The following is a 22463-nucleotide window of genomic DNA, read 5'->3' on the forward strand; positions in this document are numbered from 1 at the left end:
ACCCAGCTTCTGCCCTTTGTGAAAGTAGACACTGTCCTGTCTCTTCCTGAATACTTTCTCTGCATGTAAAAGGTACAGGGTACGGTAATTGATATGGTCCAGTCATGAACTCAAGGATCCACAGTACTGGATGGATATTGACATAGCTAATACCTTCCTTGGTCTCAGGTCGGATCCAAATCAGAGGATAATCATCATCATAGCCTTCGCATTGAGACAAAGTTAACATCTAGTACAAACTGAAGTTGTCCCCGAGAGGTAAGGATAGTTTGGTTCCTTACTCATAGTGTGTGGGATGAGGGACAAAGGCAAGATAAACATTTATCCTATTAGCTAAGATTCAATTTCTCCCTGGTTGAAATGGATTCCTTATATTTAAATCAAACATTTCAGGTAGTTGAGATGTAAACCATTTTTCTGGGGGGTGTCGTGTGGCAGGTGAATCCTCAGGGGCAGTAGAGACCACTGATATTCATTGTAGGGATTTGTCCTTTACTTTGAAGGCTGTTGACCCTCAGATTTTTTTCCTTTAGGTATAGATTTTTCTTTCCCTGGCCCCATTTTCTAACTGTATACAGCTTTATGTATCTCTCTCTGAACCTATGCTGTCCAATATGGTAGCCCATAACACTTGAGATGTGGCCAGTATGAAATGTGCTGTAAGTGTAAAAATACTTACTTTTGAAATACTGGATTTCAAAAACTTAGCACAAAATTTAGAATGCAAACTATTATCATTCATAATTACTATATTGATTATATACTATTATATCAATTAGTAATTTTATCAGTAGTTTAATACTATTTTAGATATGTTGGGTTAAATAAAAGATATTGTTCAAATTAATTTCATTCATTCCATTGTACTATCAGAAAAGTTTAAATTACATACATGACTCATGTTATATGTCTCCTGGGCAGTGCTGCTCTGCACCCTCCCCCTACTTATTTAAGCCTAAAAGTAGACAAAGTTCTAACAAGGACCTCATCCGGGGTTAAGAATAAAGGGAGTATTATCTTACGCCAAGTACATTTCAGACTCTTGGAGATGCGCCCCAGTTTTTCACGTTTAGAAAAACAGCCATCAGCCCAAAAGACACACACACACACACACACACACACACACACACACACACACACACACACACACAGAGGCATTCCCCACACCCCCATCAGTAAGCAGGAGTTAGTTACTGATCCAGAAACTGCTTTTCTTCCATATTTGCACACGCACTCACACACTGCCCCCTGCCTTGGTCTGGAGGGCTCACTTTATTCTCCCAGAGTGAGCAATCCTGCATGGACCTGTGCTCTGTTTCCCTTCTATCTGCAGTGCACAGAAGTGCCCCAGGAATCTGACCCTGGCCTCCCTGGGGCTATTAATCCCTCTGGATCCACAGAATACCTGGCACTAACACGGGAGTTAGCAAGCATTCTCTTCCAGCTTTGGGTATGTGCCCAAGCCCTGAAGCCCCAAATAAACTGCCCGCAGGGTACAGAACAGCAGAAAGTCCTGGAGATGTGAACGAGAGTAAAGAACTCAACCTCAGTGTGGCCTTACCCCCCTGGAAGCATCTCAGGCCCCTTCTGCCCTCCTAATACCCCTGAGTGGCTCAGAGATGGCATTCCTCAATTCACCACACACACCTATCTTCTCACCTGCCCAGACCCCACCCCACCTCTCTTTCTGGTGACCCACACTGGCCTCCTAGGAGGAGACCTGACTGGGTATGAGGAAATCTGGGTTCCAGGCTATGACACTAACTCGCTATCTTTTGTGCAAAACGCTTAATGTCTTTGAATTTCAAGTTCTTAGTAAAATAAGAGGATTGGACATGATTTACATAAACATTCTTCTTGGCTCTAAGTTTCTAACATAAGAGTACATGCATCCTGTGAATTGAGAACCAGGGCTGGGCAGGGCTGACCTGCCTTAAGAACAGATGCACCCCACTCAAGGCCCACTGAGGACTGGGTGGAGGGCTTGTGACTGCAGCCTCCAGATGTACATGGAGAGCTTCCTTCTGGCAGCATGGGAGGTGAGGGGTTGCCCTGGACGGCGGTAGATTTGCAGCTCTCAGAACACCACAGGCACCTGGGCCTGAGGTGTCAGAGGCCTGAATGGTTTGGGCTTCTGGTTTTCAGCTCTAGAAAACCCCCATAGGACCCTCAAAATGGGACCCCACCAAGTTCTCCTTCAGTTTATTAAGAAAAATATCCCAGCTTAGGGGCGCCTGGGTGGCTCAGTCGGTTGAGCGTTGGACTTTGGCTCAGGTCATGATGTGACTGTTCATGAGTTCGAGCCCTGTGTCAGGCTCTGTGCTGACAGCTCAGAGCCTGGAGCCTGCTTCTGTTTCTGTGTTTCCCTCTCTCTCTGCCCCTCCCCTGCTCACGCTCTGTCTCTCTCTCAAAAATAAACATTAAAAAAAATAAAAAAAGAAAAGAAAAATACCCCAGCTTAAACATAAAACAAATTACAATCAACCGGTTCAGCTATTTACCACCTAAACACAACCCTCTTGCAGGCTACTCCACAGAGAACACATTACTTCGTTGTAATCTGAATCTGATTACAACACTAAACCCAAACACTCAGCCTTGTCCTCATGGTCTGTAATGTGGTCTGTTTCTCTCCTAAAGTGATCTGAGGAGTAATAGCAAATGTGTATCCGAAGATGAAGAAATCAGAAGCTTTCCAAGAGGATGCCTTCATACTCCAGGTACGAGATAGCAGGGAGAAGCACTAAGTTAAGAGTGCAAATTCTCAATTTTCTAAACTCTGGGTTTGTTCACACAAAGTAGAAGGATTCTTCCATTTTCTACCTTCCTCTCTTCCCCCACCTCCATCTTCCTCTCTTAGGTGGGATGGGAGAAGGAGGATAAAGCAAACTTTTGTTCCTTTTCCCTGTGGCCTGGTATCATCCAACAGGTATTTATTGAGTCGCAGTGACATGCTCTGTGCGGGGCGTGATCATCTCCATGCTATCTCATTTCATACTCTTAACAAGGTGGTCAACATTTACCTCATCTTACAAAACTAAGACCCAACATGCCTGAGTTGGTAACTGAGGAACCAGGACGTGAACCCCGGTCTCTCAGATACCAAGTCCTGTGCATTCTACGACACCCTGATTCTCTGCACTTGTGCTCTGCCTGAGGGACACATCAGAATAGCTGGAGAGGTCAGTGATCAAGGAGGTACTCCTTGAGGAGGTACCTCGGGAGGTACTGTGTGGCTACACAGGCATGAGGGTTGCTATGGATACCTACCATCTCTCCTAACACCTTTTTGGGGGTGGACACTTCAACTTTGGGTCTTAGTTCCCTACCCTCAGGTGTTGAGATAACACCTGATTATTTTTACAACTGTGGCCAGTGCCTCTCCCCTTCCTGCAAATTGTTAAAAACCCTCTGTACAGATTTAGAGATTTCCCTTCTGAGTAAAAGGAAAATGTTTCCAATTTTAGTTGGGTATCTTACCACTTTTTATTTCCTTTTTGTTCTCGTAAACTGCATTACATGCTTTCCCTTCTATTTCTAATTTCCATGTTCAGAGCAGGCCTAGGTCTTTGTTCTGATCTTTCTGGGAATGCAGCTAGCTTCCATGGATTCCGAGGGAATCCGCCAAAGCATCTTTCTGCCATCAGCTGAGTAGCTCTCTCTCCTCTCCTTTCTCCAAGGCTGTTCTTGTGCTTCTCAGATGCTTTGAGGATCCACATGGCTTTTCTGAATGCTGCTTTTACTGTTGACTGGATTCCTTCTCTTTGGGACCCAAACAAATATCACAGAAACTTTGTCACTCTTCTCAGCCCTCAGTTTTCTCATCTCATCATAAAAGGAGAACAGACGGGGGGGGCTCTTAGCCTGGGCATGGGGCGGGGAGGCACGGACTCCCAGGGAGCCTTCGGACGGACTCAGGTGTGGATCTCCTGAAACTTGATGCAAAACTGTGTGTGCACTACCCTCGTCCCAAAACTACTGTCCCAGAGTCCACAGCTGACCTCAGATTCTCAAAGGTTCTGTGACCCAGAAAAGGTTAAGAGTCACTGGAGTAGATGATCTGTAAAGGTTCTTTTTAATTCAGAAATTCTATGAGGATCTCTCACACCAATTGTAGGAACTCTTAAAAACCACAGCTGGATGCCAGTCAGAAACAGCATCTCTATCTTGGGAAGGCTCAATAAATATTTGATGATGCTAATGACAGATTTCCAAGATGCTCTTCTCTTTCACTGTCTTGATCACCCCAAACCTCCTTGGCCAAAATGATGCCTGATAAAATCCAAGAATTTGGTTGATGATTCTGAACTCTTGGGCATTTTCTTTGTATTTATGTCATTGTCTGCCCCCCCACCCCCGCCAAAGGGAAAACCTTTTCATTTTTCAGTTGTGAACATCTGCAGGTCTATAATAAACCCCCTCCTTAAAATTTTGGATTTGTTCTTTTTCTCCCTTTCATTTATACAGGAGTTTTAGCTAATCGTAGAATATCAGTGCCAAAAACAACTTTAGTTCTCTTGTCTAAATCTTTTGTTTATGGATAAGGAAGCTCCCAGAGAAGGGAAGTGATTCATCCGAAGACACACAGCAGGCCAACAGCAGAGCTGGCCCAGAGCCCGGGGATCCAGACTTTCGACACAGCGCTCTCCTTTCTAGATTGGGGTTCTCCTAAACACCCCCCGCACTTCATCCACACCTTCCGCTGTCCAGAGAACACACACCTAATAATGAGCAACTGACTCAATGTGATTTCAGCTTGGGAGTCTACAAAGGAGTGAAAAGCCAAACCTTACACAAGTGTTCACACATCCGCACGGCTGGGGGGCAGCAGGGGTGGGGCTGGACAGGTGACTCAGGGGAAGGAAGCAGCAATGCAGGGACTTAGCACCAAACAGGGAAGTCTGACAACTGATTCACAAGGGGCACGTCATGGTGAGGAAGGGGACCGGACACAGTGTTAGGAGGTGCGGATGAAAACCTACGTGCTATACAGGAGCCCCTCCAAGCTCTGCTCCCGGCCCCTTCCCCAGAACCCCCTTCTATGTACCTGTGGACACACTAAGCCTCACCCAAAGCTCCCAAAGCTCCATACCCCTGTTCACGTTCCCACCTGTGGGTCTTGGCTGGGCTATCTGCTTGCCTTGAATGACACCCTCTTGCTGTTTGCCTATTATAAGCCTCCCTGTGTTTTAAGCCCCAGATGAAATGCCACATTTCTTACAAAGTCTATCAGACTGGCACCTTCCCTCTCCAGTTGCTTACTATTTCTCCTCATCTTGAACTTTCAGGGTGAACTACTTGACTCTCCTTTCCTGTCTGCATCATAATTATTTGTGAACATGTCTTATCCCCCACCAATGGAGATCCTACATTCCTTTCACTGGAGTCAGTCACTTGTTAATCTTTTCTTTCACTCAACAAATATTTATTGAATACCTTCCACATATCAGGAACCATGATCCCTGACCTTAGGGCGCTAACACTCTACTGGTGACACAGACAAGCAAAGGTAAGAATACAACAGAGCTGAGAAGTGCCCCCTAAAGTCTGGTGCAGTGGCTATGGAAGCAGAAGGTCAGAGCACTTAATCCAGTTTTACAGGGGCTGGGAGAAGTTGTTAGGAAAGATTTCCTGGAAGAAGTAACATCTAAGTGGAGAAGTAAAGGGCAGGTGGGAATTATCCACACAAACAAGCAGGAAGGTTTTGGAAGGTGAAGCTGGCTTGCTGTCTAAATGGCCAGATCACATGAGGCCTTGAAAGCCTGTGAAGGAGGACACTTTCCTGAGAGCAACGGGAAGCACTTGATGACAGTTATCCCTCTCTGTTTCCTGCAGCATTAGCAAAGTGCCTGGAACATCCTAGATACTTGAGTGAAAGAATAAATGATCACAGCATTTCGGAATGTCTTTTCACTTAAGTTACTCAGCTAAACCCCCTCACTTATTGGCCACATACTCAACCAAGCTTCCTAACAACTATAATAAAAGTGAACTTTTGGTTCAGTTCCCCAAGGAGAACAGCGACTGACAATTTTCCTGATCACACACACTGGCCTGCAATGCATTTATCCCAATAAGTGACACAGCCTGAGGCCACAGCAAGCTGGCAGGCCACCAAAGAACAGTTGTCCCTGAAGTCCTTTCCATCTTTAGCTCTGTCATGCAAAGAGGGCCTCAAGGGGCAGGGAGCTTCTGCAGGTCCCCCTTTCCCGAGCGGCTGGCTCCGGGCCCCAGTCATATGAGGGGAAAGCACAGGGGTTGGGTGGGAGGTGTGTGGGCAGGAGCCCTTTTCACACAACTCCTCCAACTCTCAGAGGGAACAAGGCCAGGGCCCGGGGCTGTGCACACCCGTGGGGAAGGGGCTGGCCCTGGAAGAGCAGGAGGAAGGGAGGGGACAGGAAGTCGTACACTTGGGGTCTGGAGGCCCACCAAGAAAGGAAAACCAATTTTCAACAGGCCTGTCTTTCCATGTTGCCAGCTACCACCCCCAACTCCCATCCTCCATTAGGAAGTGGGAAGTATGCATCCCTAAACTCGCCCAGAGCCCCGGCACTACATGCACTTCCTGGACGCGCTGGGTCCTGGAATTGGGCTGTGCTGGTGACTCAGGGCTGACAACAATGAGGTCTCTAGGCACTGTGGGCTGACTTAGAACGTTTACAGAATTGTTATCGTGTCAGAGACATTAAATTCTTCCCAACTAGTCCCTTCACTATCTCTCCCTAACCAACTATTCTTTCCTTAACAGGACACACCCTTTTCTCCCTCCTAGAACACACACTCCAGGAGCCCCTGCTCTACCAGGCAAGGCCTTCCCCAGGTATTGCTATTTTCCCTGGGCCCCATGCTCAGAGGTGGAAAAACAATCTACTTTATGGAGCCTTCCCACATACCAGGCACCTCACTTACCTCATCTAATCCTTACAACTACCCTATGAGGGAGGGAAGACTTTCGCTCCTGCTTTGCACATGAGAAAACAGTGGCTCGCTGGCGAGAGGCTAAGCCTGATTATTCATCACTATTCCACACTGCTCTTCCCGTGGCAAGATCTTCCACTCCTAACCAGGAGGCTGGAGCTGGAGGTCTGGCTTGGTCTGTGTCTCAGGCCTCTGTCCTCCTGTGGCCTCTGAGCCTACCTCTGTTACTGCGGTCATGATGCGGCTGTGTCTGCCAATCTCACTGGAACACAGGTTCCTCTAGAGCAGGAAGGCACTGACCCCTGAACCCTGCCCTAGTACAGGGTGGTGTCTACAGGTCTCGAATAAATATTTGTTGAGTGAATAAATGAAACTTTAGAGAAAAACTAGGGTTGCGGGCCTGAGGATCAAGCATGGTCTACTGTGGGCACTGTACATGGTAAATAATAAATGGGACTTAAGAATTCCATCTGATACTAAAGGCATTCTAGAATGTTCTCAATTCCAGAAGCAGCTCTAGACCACCCAAAATGGATAGCTGACCACATTCTGTTCCCACCCCATGCACTTGGCACTTCACACTCATTACTTCATGGAACCCTCTCAGCCACACTAGGAGGTAGAGCATCATCTCCATTTTATAGGTGAGGCTCAGAGAGGGCAAAGGACGCCCAGGCATAGACGGTAAGAGGTGAATGGGCATTCAACCTCAGCTACTTTGGAGAAGTTGTCCAAAGTCTTTGACTTCTGGGGTATTGAACACCATAGCCAAAACTAGAATCATGCTCTAATTGCCAAGCTTACCCCCAGCCCCACCCTCCCATTTTTCAGCCCTCAAACACCCTAAGGCCACTGTGGTCCTTGAAATCTTTGCAGCTGACCCAGAGAGAAACTGGGCCAGTCCCATAAAAACCTGGTGTGTCCGTTCAAGGACCCTATATCTGCCTCCCAGGGCCCCAGCTCTGGTCCCCAGAACCAAAACGCACTTGTGCATCAGGACACAAAAGCCCTGTGCTCCCACACAAACACGAGACAGGACGCAGACCTGACGCAGCTGAGCACTGGCAGAGCGCCACGGGTTATGGAAACAAAGTGCGTCTCACACAAAACCAAGCCACACGGAGCCAAACTGAAGCCTGGTGTTCTCAGCTGTGTTAGAGCAAATCGAGGAAAGTCTCCAAGGCCTGAATGGGCGTGAGGAAGGTCTTCCTTCTCACGGGCTTTTGCACCGGGCCCAGAGGCGCCCAAGATGGGAGCAACTTCTAAGTCACCTCAAGAGGCCCGAGTGCAGACTGTCCTTCGCCTCCAACTGTCCCCAGCCTGACACCTTAGTCGATGACCCCTGCGTTCCCTCCTGGGTAATATTTTTGCTCCCAAGGCAAGCACAGGGCTCTCACCGGCATCCACTGGGCCGCGGGTGAGACGTCCAGCCCCCCTTGCACCTGAGACGCCAAGGCACACACGGTCATGCTGCAGGCCTACCTGGCTCACAGCACTCCCAGCAGCCCTCCTCTCAGCCTGCTCGCCACCTCTACGCGGCTCTGTCTGCTCAGCCTCCCTTCCCGGAAAAGGGCTACCCAGGGGCTTGCTGGGCCGGCTCTCCTCGGGGACGTGGAGATCTGAGAGTCTCTGTTCCGCGCTCAGGCACCTGACCACGTCTGAAGGTCGCAAGCAGCTCTTCTTAGAGATCTTGGGTGCTCCAGGGCATCTGTCACCTGCCTCCCGCTCTGCTCTCCTCTCACACTGTCCACGCTCTTCTCGCCTCAGCTGCCGCTTACCCTGGCTGCTAAAGGCGTCGCTGAGCTCGCAGATGACCCTATCAGAGCTCCCCGGCAGCGGCCGTGAGAAGCTTTCCGGGCGGACACCTGAGGGTGGCACGTGGATACCACTGTCCCCGTTGATGTGCAGGGAGGCCGGGGCACCGGGCACCAGGGAGGAGGCTTTGTGGGGGGGAGGCAGGGCCAGTGGGGACGTCAGGGAGCGTGGGGTGGAACGATCTGCCCAGCTCGAACGGGGCAGGCTGAGAGACAGGGAGGGCCCGGGCCTTGCCCACGAGGCGAGGTGGTCAGTGTTGTAGACAGAAGTCTCCGGCAGAGGAGGCAAGGGTGGGGTCAGGGCCAGAGACCGCCTGCCTGGGACCCCTACAGTCAGCGAAATCCATTCAGAGGTGACGGCGTGCATCTCAGGGGACAGGGCTCGGTGGGGGTGGGGCAGAGATGAGGGGGCCGGCATGAGGAGTTGGCTGTGACCGGGGGACTTGAAAAGAAAAGGAGAGAGAGGAGAAACAAAGGAAAGAAGCAAAAGGTACAAGTGTCAGCATAAAGAAGAAAGGAAAACAATCACAAGGGATATACAAAAGAGGAATGAAATGGAGAGGATGAGGACACTCCGGTGTCCCCCCAATGAAATCGTTTGGTGCGACTGGAGAGAAAGCAGAATGTGGGTGCACGCGTGTGTGTGCATGGTGTGTGCAGGTAGCGGAGGAGAGGTGAAGCGAGTGGTATGGACGTGGGAGAAAGGGGCCTGTCAGGGCACTTACAGATGGTGCTGGCCTGGTTTGCAGAGTCAGACTTTCAAAGGGACACATTCGAAGCTTCCCACCCCACCCCGCACTGCCCCACCCCACCCCTTCTACAACTGACCCACAACACCACAAAGGGCCAAAAAGGTGCCCTGCCACTTCTTTGGGTTTTTATTCTCTCCAGGGTTCTCAGCAAAGAGCCTTCCAGAGAGGAGGATGAGTAGTGGAGTTGTCTCGTTCTATAGTCGTGCTTGGCTACACCCCAGTGAAAAATCTCGCCGAGCTCCTCGTATTATCACAAAGCAGAATGGCTGTGCCAACCCCACACCCTCTCTCCACGAGATCTCAGGATATGGATCTCGTTGTGCAGAAAGCCCTGGGTCAGCCCGTCTCATTCTTTCTGCCCAGAACCATCCCTGGGGTCAGTGACGGGCAGGTGGAAGAGGAGGAAATAATGAGAGGATGACAGAAAAGAGGCACCATCCAATTGTCATCCCGGGACCAGTCACGCCTCTGCCACCCTCCTTACAACTGACCACGGTGGTGTGGTCAGTGTCCTCCACAGGAAGTCACTCTACCTTGCCTCTTCTGAACCCAAGGCCCTCATTCTTTCTTGGCTTTGGGAAAGTAGGGATGGATTTGGAACACTTCATGTTTTTTAAAACCAGTTTGTTCATGACGTTTAGGGATGCAAACATCTTATTACGCCTATAAACCTACTTCCTTTCAGCCCAGTGTAGCGATGCTATATGTTCCTTTCCCAGCCTGGTTCTTGCTTGCAAAGAATACTCTGGATCTAGTCTTTATGTCTGAGGACGAGAACATGCAATTCTCTCTTTGAATGTTTGTCTTCTGCAGGCCAGCCTTGGCCAGTAAGATGATGAAGAGAAGCATGCTGGGTCATGGTATGTATGGGACACTGGTGGTCCCCAGACAGCCAGCTTCACCCAGGGCAGGATGCTCCCATACAGAGTTTTGGACCAACTGATAAGGACTCTTATGTCTCTTGCCCCAATCATCTTACTCTCAGGGCAATCACCTTAAGCTCTTTCTTTTCCCCCAAATAAGCGTGCTCCCTCCAAGTTCTTGAAAAATGTCATTTGTATGCATGGAAACAAACCCTGGTGTGTGTTCTCTGCATTACTGCACATGGTTCTTAATCACAGCATGGAAGAACCACCCCGGGAGGCTGTGTGCCATCGGCACTGTATCTGTCATGAGTGTGAAAACCAGTGACGAGAGGCTTAGGTACCTGCGGGCTCGCGGTGGCACTACGACTTGGGGAGGAGGAGAAAGGCAGGTCGATGTAATCCACGGGGTTTTTCACCAGTGGCCGCTTGATCACGTCCACATAGGTGATGGGGAAGATGCCTTGCCGGGACGTCCCTGGGATCCTCCCTTCGTACCAGTTCTCGTCCACCTGTCGGAGCAGCGCAATCCTCTCACCCTGTAAGACACGGTGAGACAAGGGTCCTTTGTCCCAGCATGCCTTGGTATGCCTGAGGCCCCCGCCTGCACCCTGGGCCATGCTTCATCAGTTATCACAGACTTTGTTCAGAGAAACCTTCCTTGCTAGACCCGGACGAAACTCGGATCATCGAGATGGGGATACTAACAGCAGGAGAGCTACCTGGAGGCTGGGAAGTCAAGCTCGGTCTTGAAATATTTCAGATTCATTCCCCCAAGCGAATAGCCAAACGTACGGTTTTTGCCTCATTTAACACAAAATCGATACCCAACTTTCTCTAAGGCAAAGGTTTTGGAGGGTTATCTTTTTCCTTCCTTTTTATAACTTTAATTTCCCCTGTATCATTATAGAAAAGTTAAAACACAAACATTAAGCAGAACATAATTGTTGCCCATAAAATGATCACTCAGGGAAAACCACTGTTCATATTTTGATAGATGATGTATTTCAGAGATTTAATTCCATGCATGTGAATTAGACTTGCACATATTTTTTGTTGTTGTTACAAAAATGGAGTCTGCACTGTATTTCCCTTTTTCAACCTTCTACATACAGTAAACCTCCTTTCTCAAGGAATATAATTCTACATTTTTAATGGTTTTGCAACAGCAGCTGAAGGGCCCACTGCAGGCTATCCTGTTGTACACACATATGACGACCTAATTACTGGTTCCCCCATATTGGGCATTTAGGGTGCTTCCAGTGCCTCTCTTTTCCATAAGGCAGCTCATCTCTTTTGCTGTTACTGCTTGGTTTGTTTGTTTGTTTTATTTTTTAAGTACACTTGAAGCCCAGCACAGAGCCCAATGTGGGGCTTGAACTCACAAGTATGGGATTAAGACCTGAGCTGAGACCAAGAGTCAGACGCTTCAGTGACAGAGACATCCAGGCACCCTTAGTTCATCTTTTTCTAAGGCGTGTGTTGATTTCCCTCTATACTCAGTAAAATCAGTAACTAGTAACTGTAGCAATCCAGAGAGTTCTGACACGTGAAGAGAGCATCTGATCCTTGGGAAAGACGGCATCCATGCATAGCTTACTTGTCTGAAAATGAGCGCGCCGAGCTCCTCGAGGGCAGTGAGGAGAACCCCGCCATCTCCTATTCATTGAGCACTGACCAGCTGCTGTGTGCCGCTCTGGGGGCTTCACAGAGCCTTTTTTTTTTTTTTTTTTTTTTTTTTTTTTAATTTTTTTTTTTCAACGTTTTTTATTTATTTTTGGGACAGAGAGAGACAGAGCATGAACGGGGGAGGGGCAGAGAGAGAGGGAGACACAGAATCGGAAACAGGCTCCAGGCTCCGAGCCATCAGCCCAGAGCCTGACGCGGGGCTCGAACTCACGGACCGCGAGATCGTGACCTGGCTGAAGTCGGACGCTTAACCGACTGCGCCACCCAGGCGCCCCTTCACAGAGCCTTTTAAAACAGCTACAGAAGAGGCCCCTCTATCTTCATTCTACATATGAGCAAATGGCAGCTTGGAAAGATTCTTTAACTCCCCAAAAGTTGCACGGCTGATAACCCGTTAACTTTTGCCTTCAAAGTATTTCAAACTTCTCTTGGTGTCAAAGGACTTGCTCTTCTCTACGAGGGCGATGTTAATATAGTGTGAAACCTAGTCACCAACACTTACCATGTCATTCGGTGCTCAATAAATATTGATTGAAGAGGTCTAAGATTCCAGAAATACTGCCGTTAGTCAATGAACTTAATGTAATTAACCCGTGACAGAGACTGGGGTTTATTTTTTAAATTCCTCGCCTCAGAAAATTCTCCAGTTGCCTTTAATGCAATCCTTGATGGGGCACATCTCCTAGGCATAGCGATGGCACCACCAGGCTACATTTGGCTATGACGCCACTTCCCCACCAAAACCCAGCCATCCAACAGAGCCCCAGAGCCGAGAGGAGAGGGCGCCTACCTTTCTGAAGGACATTTCTACTTGTGTATCACCATTAAAGTTGAACTTAGCAATGGCTTCTCCGTATTCCAAAACCTGCACTGGTGCCAACTTCTTGGGCTGAGCCTTCTCAGCAGGAGGAAGAAGCTGAGAAATGGAGAGAGGCAGAGAAGAAGGAAAAGAGTAGAAAGCAGGGGGAGGAGAGGAAGGGAGGAAACAAAACACAAGGTCTTGGTAAGTAAGTGGTGGTTCGGGCACGACGGGGCTCTTCCCCGGAAAGAGGAGCTACAGTACCTCGATGTAGGTGCGCGGGAAGATCCCCACCCGGCCGTGATGCTCTCCTTCGTACCAGTTCTGATCAATCTGCTTATAGATGTAAACAATGTCCCCCTTCTGCAGAGGAAGCTCCCTGTCGACAGAGAGTCATGGCATTTTAGCAGATGTTTCAAAATGTGGAAGATGAAGACACTCCAGTTTTTAGCAAAAGGAGACTTTGAGTGAGCTCAAAGGAGACAGATGATACAAGAGGGGGCTCCATATTTGGAAGTGAGAACCCCACTCTTTGGGAAATTACATCTCTTTTGGCATCTTTCCAGTTTTCTGTGGGACGGATGTAAACTTTTTTTTTTTTTAAGATTTTATTTTTAAGTAAATCTCTACCCCCAACGTGAGGCTCGAACTCATAACTCCGAGATCAAGAGTTGCATGCTCTACTGACTGAACCAGCCAGGCACACTGAAAGGTTTTTTGAATTAAGAAAAAAAATGACTTCGATCTTTTTCCATTTGCATCAAACCAACAGTGTGGGAAGAAAGTCTCTGACTGCAGTCTGGAGGGGGGGGTGCCTACTCTGCAGTGTGCCAGGAAGTCCCACGGTTATGCGACGGGTGCTGGCTCAACAACGAGGGCACATCTGGAAGACTTTACACAAAGTCAGCAGTGTGCTGAATGCAGGAACAAGGCAGACTTTGTGGGTCTCGCACTGGTAGACAAGATTCTGATCCTGAGGAGGCCCGTGAAGGGGACCTGGGGCATTTGTCTCCGTAAGAAAGAATGTCTTTGGCCAAGTTTTTGCTATAGCTCTCCTTGCCAGTGCTCTGAATTCCCTCCTCTCTTCACTCCCCAATCATGGACACATGGATGTGCGACACGCTCAGCATATCCACTCCTGCTGGAGATCTCTACGCCCCCTGCTTGGCCACCCTAAGTGATTTGCAGCTGGAGACGGCCCCACTGGTAAACAAAGAGGAGGATAGCTTGCGGAGGGCTGAGAGGTCTGCAGTCATGGCCAAAGGTGAAGTGCCATGGGGTGCTTGGGGCTGCCATCCTTCCTGCATTGGGGACCACATGCCCATGTCCCAAAGAACCACATGGCAAGGTCTGGTGGTAACAAGGCTTGAGAAACAGTAATATGATATATTTCAGATCTTTTCCAGAGTGTCACCACATGTATTAGTACAGTAGAGGCTCAGAGAAGTCCTGTGGGTAAGAAACCTGTTTAACTTGGTTGAGTTGAACACTCCTACAGAACACTTTTTCAAGTAACGTACTGTGGAGAAAAGTAGAACCCAGTGATTAAAGATGTTTAGAAGACTCAAGTCAATGGATCTGTCACTTGCTCTTCTATTTTTTTTTTTATTTTTTTAATGTTTATTTTTGAGAGACAGAGAGACAGAGAGACAGAGAGAGAGAGAGAGAAGAGGGGCAGAGAGAGAGGGCAACAGAGGATCCGAAGCAGACTCTGTGTTGACAGCAGCGAGCCTGATGCGGGGTTTGAACTCACGAACTGTGAGATCATGACCTGAGCCAAAGTCGGATGCTTAACCGACTGAGCCACCCAGGTGGCCCCTGTCATTTACTCTTCTAAAAAAAAGTTTTGTATGACTTCACTCATATGAGGACTTTAAGAGACAAAACAGATGAACATAAGGGAAGGGAAACAAAAATCATATAAAAACAGGGAGGGGGACAAAACAGAAGAGACTCATAAATATGGAGAACAAACTGAGGGTTCTCCAGGGAGAACAACCCCTGCAGGGGTTGTGGGAGGGGGGATGGGCTAAATGGGTAAGGGGCACTAAGGAATCTACTCCTGAAATCATTGGTGCACTATATGCTAACTAATTTGGATGTAAATTAAAAAGAAAAAAAAGCTTTGTTAACTGTTCTAGGAGGGAACTTGGTGTGATAATAGCACTGAGTCAGGAGGAAGGAGCCCTCTCTCCAGCATTAGCAATACTGATAAATAGTGACAGTTCTGTCTCCATCAGCCCTCTCCCTGTCTTCTGACAAGGTCGCTCTGAGGACAAAATTGTTCTAAGACATTTTAATGAAATCTACACAAATATAATCATCACAATACCATTCAAAGATTATGTGGGTCTCGCTCAATTCAAAGAAAAAAGGGGAAAAGATATTGCTTGATTAAACTAAAAATCAATTTATATACCTCTGTTATCTTCTCTCTGGTTAAAAAGAAGGGGCAGGGGAGATGCTGACTTTTGCTACATTCTGCAAAATGTTTTATAAGCATTGCCTCAGCTGCCCCGCGATAGTGGCATTTTTATGCCCATTTTATAAATGAAGAAATTTGAGGTGGAGCTTGGTGACCCTGTTCATGGTCACAGAGACCGTAAGTGGCACAGTCATGACTCATGCACCGGGCTTCCTGACTCTAGAGCCCATCTTCCCAGCACACTAGGCTGCCACTTCTCATGAGCCGATAAGCTAAAGGACTAGAGTAATTACAAACAAACCCAACACAGCAGATTCGTACGTAGGTCCGGGAACTGTGGCTTGGTCACGTTTAGCGTTAGGAGAAGATCAGAATTATGGTTGCGTGGCCTCTCCATGGCATTTCCCAGCGTCCAGTGATGGAGAACTCTCCCTCCCATCACCGAGGATGGAGACGTGGGACCTCTATCAGCAGGACGATGGGATGGCTGCTGGTATTGCCACCAGTGGAAACTCATGGCCCATTTTAACCCATAATTAGATAGGAACTGAGTAAGTTCCTTGTGGAATCCAGTCTTTAGTAGCATTTGCCAAATTTCATTCCATGGAGATAGAAAGGCTTCCTGGTCATGTGAATTTAGGTAACACTGGGTTAAATGAGCTCATCAGGTTTCCTCATTGAAAGCCTTCTAGAGCTATTACTACGTCAATAGCAAAGTCTCTGGGGAGAAAGGGGCATGGGAGATATGGAAGCAGTGGTTCCCAGATTCATTTCTAGCATGGAATACTCTTTTCAAGAAATATTTTACACAGCTAGCACTTTGAGGAACATACTTAGAGAAATGTTGGTTTTCTGTGGGTTCCCGTAAGCTTTGAATGTTGTAAGATGTAGCAAAACCGAAAAAAAGTTATCTTCCTAGAAACTGGTTCTGGTTCTTCCAGAGAAAGAGTGAGTCAGATTTGGCCTCCGCTTCATCAAGGAAACTGAATCCCTGTATAGGAGGCAGCAGGGTGGCATGCATATGGTGGTAGTAGCCCAGGCTACCTGGATTTGAATCCCTTGCCTCTAGCACTGACCAGCTTGGACGAATTCCTTACCCTCACAGCCTCTTGGTTTCTCCATTACTATAAGGGGGTAATAATAGTACCAACCCCAGAGGGTTCTGGTGAGGGCTGAATCAGTTAACATATGTAACTTGAATAGTCTTTGGCACGTAGTAAACTCTATAAATTACTGTTTTGAATCATTGCTGTTTTTCCTCTATCTCTTCTCTACAAGTGAGCTGTGTTTCAAAGAGGCAGTTAAAAATAACAACAAAGTGGTGGTACTTACTTTAGGGTCTGAGCTTTAAAGTCAAATTTGGCTCTGGCAGGTCTCATCTAAACACAAGAAACAGTCACAATTTAAAATCACAATTTATGTACAATGGAAAGGACACATTTTCAGAAGTTTCCAGAAAGCAAAGCAGAAAAATTCACTCTAACTAGTTCATTCTGGTGTAGAAATCTGGGCCAAATTCCACTTATCTGACCTCAGTAGAACATTAGATGAATGTTTGATCAACTATGTCATGCATGAGAATCTCCCCAAGGAGGGCCAGATTTGGGGAAGAGATGCTTTGAAAAGTCTCATAGCTGAAGTGCTGTTTCCCCAAAGCTGACCATGACTATTAAAAACAACAACAACAACAACAACCACACACACACACACACACACCACTCAGAAGTCCTCAGACATTCCTTATCTACTGTCTCCATCTTTGGGGGACATATTCTATTTGTCTGATTTAAAATTATGATTTGCAAGTGGATGAAACCCTGATTCACCTCTCATGTCATCTTTGACTCCATATATTACTCATGTTCTGTGAGATCACCTCAAAATCCAGACAGAGCAAGCCTTGAGTTCATTCTCTTTCTCCAGGACTTCCCTCCCTTTTGGGTATTCCTCTCCTTCCGGATCCCCCAGGCCTGGAAGTCCTCCTCAGATTCCAGTTCCTCAAGTCTGTTGCTAAGTCACGCCAGCCCTCCCTCCAAAACCACACTCAGGTCTGACCTCTAGTTCCTACACGTACAAAGCTTCTTTTGACTTTGTGTTCTTTACGCTTCCATCTACGGTCACGCAAGAGCACAAATAACATTCTCAAATATTTCTGTCTGTCACTTCCTTGCTTTGAAGTTGGCCGAGCCTCTCAAGTGTCCCTCAGATCAACTCTCAATTCCTAACGTGGTCTCACACACTTCCTCTTCAATATTAGAGGACAAAGTGGGGGGTGGGGGGTGGGAAATGGGAGACTCAGTGAGGAACATAAAATGGTATTTAAAAGCTCCATCAAGCTTAGGGTTAGGTCCAAAACCCCTCAGTGATATGTCCCTTACGTGAAGGCCCCCAAAGCTGGGATCTTGTAGGAATTTTCTTTAGGGTGATGAATTCCCCACAGGAATTTATTTTTGCATTTTCACGTCGATGTTTCTATCTGTTCACATATATAGTACAGGTCAACTAAACGACTACTTTATAATCAATGCCACACAATTTCAGTGCCCGAATTTGTATCTGTCTGTGACCAAAGAGCACAATTTAATAGTTGCCAGCAAATAAGAAAGATGTGGAATGAATGATAAATGACAAGTTCGCAAGAGAAGGCCAGATGACCAACATTGTAAGGACAAAAATTTCAGGGATTCCAATTAAAAAACAAAAACAAAAAAACAAACGTGGTGGTTACCCCAGGACAGCCAGCTGTAGAGCTGTGTGAACTTTAAAAAATGTATACCAAATAGCACCATATTCACACTTTGAGTGGCAACTGAGTTCAGGCAAAATGATATCACCTGTTGGTTAAACTGAGTTCTACAGGTGTGCAATTTACTACTTAATTTGTAAACTGGCTTAGGCCAATACTGGGGATTGGTGAAAACAAAAAATTTTTTTGCCCGTTCAACAGAATCCACACATTACTCCAGGTTGAGAAACACTGATTCCATTGAGCTGCTAAGACGTGTCATGAGTCATTGTTGCCTATACAGAGCATCATTGCCCTGTTTATCTGTCTCTGTCTCCCTGAGGCCTAATCCATTCCTCCCCTCTCTCGGCTTGTACAACGTTGTCACTTGCTACAACAGACACAACTGCCAGGAGGATGCCTCTTCCACTACACTCCCAGCTTCCCAAGGACACAGCCTGAGTCCTGTTTCTGCCTCTGCACAGGGTCTCGCACAGAATTGGTGGTCACTTGGGTTCTCCTCAGTGGGGCTGATGTCCATCTACACAGCCCTGTGCACCCGGGACTTGCTGGTCCCTATTTTCCCATGTCTGTCAGTCAACATCTAGGGTAGTGATTCTCGGGGCGTGGTCCCTAAACTGGCATCATCAGCATCACCTGGGAAGTGGTTAGAAATGCAATCCTTGGGGCCCACCCTAGAATTAGAACCTTTGCGGATGGGCCCCTAGGAGATTCTGATGAGCGCTCAAGTTTGACAATCACTGCTCTGGAAGGGAGGCAGGATGGGTTAGGCAGCTGGCCTGCTTCTTTCCGTGGTTGTGCTGCCCTAGCTGCATTTTCACGTGCCTGTATTACCTACACCTGTAACCATGCAGCCCTCTGGTGCCTTCCAGGTTCCCCTCCTCTCCATCACTTGCAAGCAGGTGGGCCTGTGAATGCGGATAATCTGTCACCAGAGCCTTCGGAACAGGGTGGTTTTGTGGAGCTGGAATACTGGGGGCTGTCTTTCCCTGGCATCCGAGTGACTCCTGCCAACTTCTGCCTCTTCCTTGTTACATTTTCTTTTTCTCCATCACCTTAGAGCCTCCTTTCCCCTTCCCTGCTCTCCTTCCTTCATTCTGGTTCTTTTCTTTGTCACAGAAACCTTCCACTTCTTTGAAAAACAGAACAAAAACCATTTGATGAATAGCCAGTGCCTCTGTCACTCAAAAGGCAGAAATGTGAATATCAATCTATTACATCTAAAGATTATAAAACTATATATGCTTTGGTGTCACTCGCCCAGTTCCCTGCCTCCCAAGCCCCAGACACACACACTTCCCCAAAAGGAGCTAATCCTTAGGGAGCCACTGAGGGCTACATGGCAAAACATACCCTGACACAAGACACAGCATTTGGCCAGCATAAGAATTTCAACATGTTGTCGGGGTGCCTGGGTGGCTCAGTTGGTTGAGCCTGACTTTGGCTCAGGTCATGATCTCACGGTTTGTGAGTTCGAGTTCCATATCGGGCTCTCTGCTATCAGCACAGAGCCCGTTTCTGCCCCGCCCCCCACTACTTGCACTCTGTCTCAAAAATAAACAAAACATTAAAAAATTATTAAAAAAAAATAATTTCAACATGTTGATCTTAGTGCAGGAGGCCAAGGCCCAGAAAAAATCACTTCAAAGGTTTATGCTTTCTTTGTGCCTTTTGTAATATTAAGTTTTATAATCTCAGCTGAGAAATGTCAAAATTAAGGGAACAAACGCAATGTCTCTCAGAGGGCTCTCTCACTCTGTGTGGGCTTATCCTAACTGCAAAACTCTTTGGGTTTCAAAGTTTTTCAGTGAGGCTGTAGCACCGCTAAACACCCTTTACAATTAATTCATCAGTTAATACTGAGCGGCAATTTCATTCTCTGAGATTTCGGGACCTGTGTAAATGGCGTAAGTAACACAACGCTTGCAAACTTTTGTAGTAAGTTTCACAACACCATCTCTTCAAAGAAGACTCATAACTGACCACACTGCAGTTACTAACGCACACGCACTAAAATATAAAGTTTCTAGGCAGAATGCACAGGCAGCACAGTGTCATGATAAAATGCAGGATGTAGAGGACTGGGTTCACGAAGGCAGGCGACGCTCTAAGGCATGCAGTGGGGGGGGGGGGGGGGGGTGCCAGCGGATCCCGGTCCCACAGCCAGGCATGCTTGAACATACAGAGCAAGGACATAATGGGACTCATGTCCATGACCAGCCGCAGAAGAGCCAAAGCAAGCCTATGGGGGAGCCAGGATGACAGATGCCGTTTGGAGAACTAATTTGGCCTACAGAAGGCGATGCTGAGGGGAGGCAAGTATCGCTTTGGGTCAAGCAGCAGACTGAGGCGACCAAAACAGACCTCTGACCCAGATTTCCTTTTTGCCGTATCGTCTATATTGAGGAGGTCCCCAAAGCGCTCATTAGTGATAAACTGATGGTGCGTCGGAATGACGCCCGTGTGGCGACGAGCTGCAATATCGGCCTCTTCTTGCTCACGCTTAAGTCGTCTCTGGTCCGCTAAAAGTTTCTGCCATGAAATTGCATAAAATGGGCAGTGAATCATCTGGTCCAGGGTATTGGAAAACTGCCAACGACACAACTGAGGAGACAGGTGCTGGATCAATAGGGAGGAAGTTCTGAGGGGCAGGCGTCAGACGGGCTTTATGGCCACAACTACTACATCCTTGGTGTACCCACACTCCACGCGCTCCGTGTAGGAGGGAGACAGCACTGCACGGGAAACATGGGGAGCACTGGGACATGGGGGGAAGGACGAGTTCCAGACAGTTACACTGCTTGGAAAACCATCCTCTGGCTCAGCCAAAAGCCTCCTGTCCCCAGTACATGGCAACAAAGCCCAGGTCCCCCAGGGGGAGGTGCCCGGAGCATTCACAGGCATGCTGGGCTGGAGGTGGGGGGCTGGGAGTGCGAGCCTCACCTCGTTTAGGCAGTGATGAGTTCCCAGTGTATTCCCTTGGTGGGGCCAGGGCTGGCTGATTCCTGCTACCCAAATCTGGGCCCTTACAATGCAGGACCTACGACAACTAGGTCATTTTTGTGCTTCCTTAGTCTGTTATTCTAATATGCTCTGTAGAGATGCCCACTCCAGAAAATACGGCACCCCTTATCAGCTGGCCAACGCTTCCTCCGGGCACAATTTTTAGGAGGCCTTTGCATGTGAACTAAAAGCTATTTATGTGACTGGCAGACAACATCAATTACTTTCTTACTGTACTTTTTACTTAACTGTTCTTCGTTAGGTGAAGTGAAGCTGAGTTTAAAGGAGTGATGTAGAATATAAACATAGAAGATGAAGAATATGGGTACCTGGGTTTAGAAGAAATACACGCTCCTCGGTTAAGGAAATGGTCATCTATTTCTATTCTTAAAGGCTTTTTCAAATAATTCAACAATGTTGCATTTTACCAAATGTTCTCATTTCCTATTGAAAATTCTATGGAGTAGAATTTTAATGTGTTTTCTTATTCCCTACCAGTTGCACATTCCTGGGATTAACATTCCTTATAGAAAGGCATTAGTTAGAAATGGTCATTCTTAACATTTTCATAAGACATTAGACATCTTCCAGCAGGCAATTAAATGCCTCAAGGGATATCCAGCCCCAAAGGATGGTGGGCCTGATTTATCCATTTTTCTCCAGGGTCTGCAAATAATCAAGTAACAACTCATTAAATGGCTGTGGGATGTCCAGTGCTCAGATAAATTGTAAAGATTAAATGAGAAAACACGTGAGAAAGTGCTTTGCAAAGCCCGGTGCTGTCGAAAATGGACCGGCCCAGGAATCTGGAGCCCTGGTTTCCAGCTGTGCCTCTTGTGTCAGTTAACTTGCTACATGACCTTGGGCAAGTCTCTACCCCACTGGAGTCCTTTCCTGGCTAAAACAAGGGCTTGGCCAGAGGACTACTAATGTCCCTTCTAGGACTGACATGTTCTCACTTTCAGAAATGCCACTATCATCAATATTAGGAATAAAGCATTTGCACAGAAAAACGTCAAGACCGACACTCCATTAGCTGGAAGTGTGAGTTGTTTCTGTATCAATGGTAATGGACCGAGGTTTGAGGCTGCCACGTCCCTGGTGCTTGGGCCACGGTTACATAAAATCAGTGAAAAGTGGATAGCAATGGAGCAAAGCTCCCAATCCAGTGCTTGAGTCTGACCTCAACAAATCCATCATTCCCACAGATTAACCACAGAAGGCAAATACCGTGAATAAAGACACGACATTCTTAAGGATTTGTGAGCCAGCGTTATTCAGCAAACAAGCTGGTCACCTTGTGAACACACCTTATAATATAACAATTGGTAAACCGACCGAGTAAAATATGCCCCCCATGTGGCAGGCACGATTCTATTCACAAAGCTTTCCATGTTGGATACTAGTGTTTATACTAATAAAATGGAATGTCACCTTCTTTCACTTTACATAGG

The 22463-nt window shown here is 47.3% G+C and overlaps 1 protein-coding gene across 19 annotated transcripts in view; it reads right to left on the bottom strand.

The window, feature by feature from the left end:
* SORBS1 (sorbin and SH3 domain containing 1) overlaps positions 1-22463 on the bottom strand; it is a 145871-nt gene that overhangs the window by 12533 nt on the left and 110875 nt on the right. For 13 of the 19 annotated variants that reach the window (XM_042909213.1, XM_042909203.1, XM_042909205.1 and 10 more), the window contains 5 exons: positions 20371-20538; positions 16593-16639; positions 13100-13214; positions 12827-12952; positions 10692-10886 (listed from right to left, as the gene is read on the bottom strand). In XM_042909213.1, the coding sequence (XP_042765147.1) occupies positions 10692-10886; positions 12827-12952; positions 13100-13214; positions 16593-16639; positions 20371-20538 (651 nt within the window). Of the gene's footprint in view, positions 1-8400; positions 9175-10691; positions 10887-12826; positions 12953-13099; positions 13215-16592; positions 16640-20370; positions 20539-22463 lie in introns of all 19 variants that reach the window. The other 6 variants (XM_042909209.1, XM_042909219.1, XM_042909212.1 and 3 more) reach the window with 2 other exon arrangements.

Source organism: Panthera leo, chromosome D2 (genome assembly GCF_018350215.1).
Source record: "Panthera leo isolate Ple1 chromosome D2, P.leo_Ple1_pat1.1, whole genome shotgun sequence".
Classification (NCBI taxonomy): domain Eukaryota; kingdom Metazoa; phylum Chordata; class Mammalia; order Carnivora; family Felidae; genus Panthera; species Panthera leo.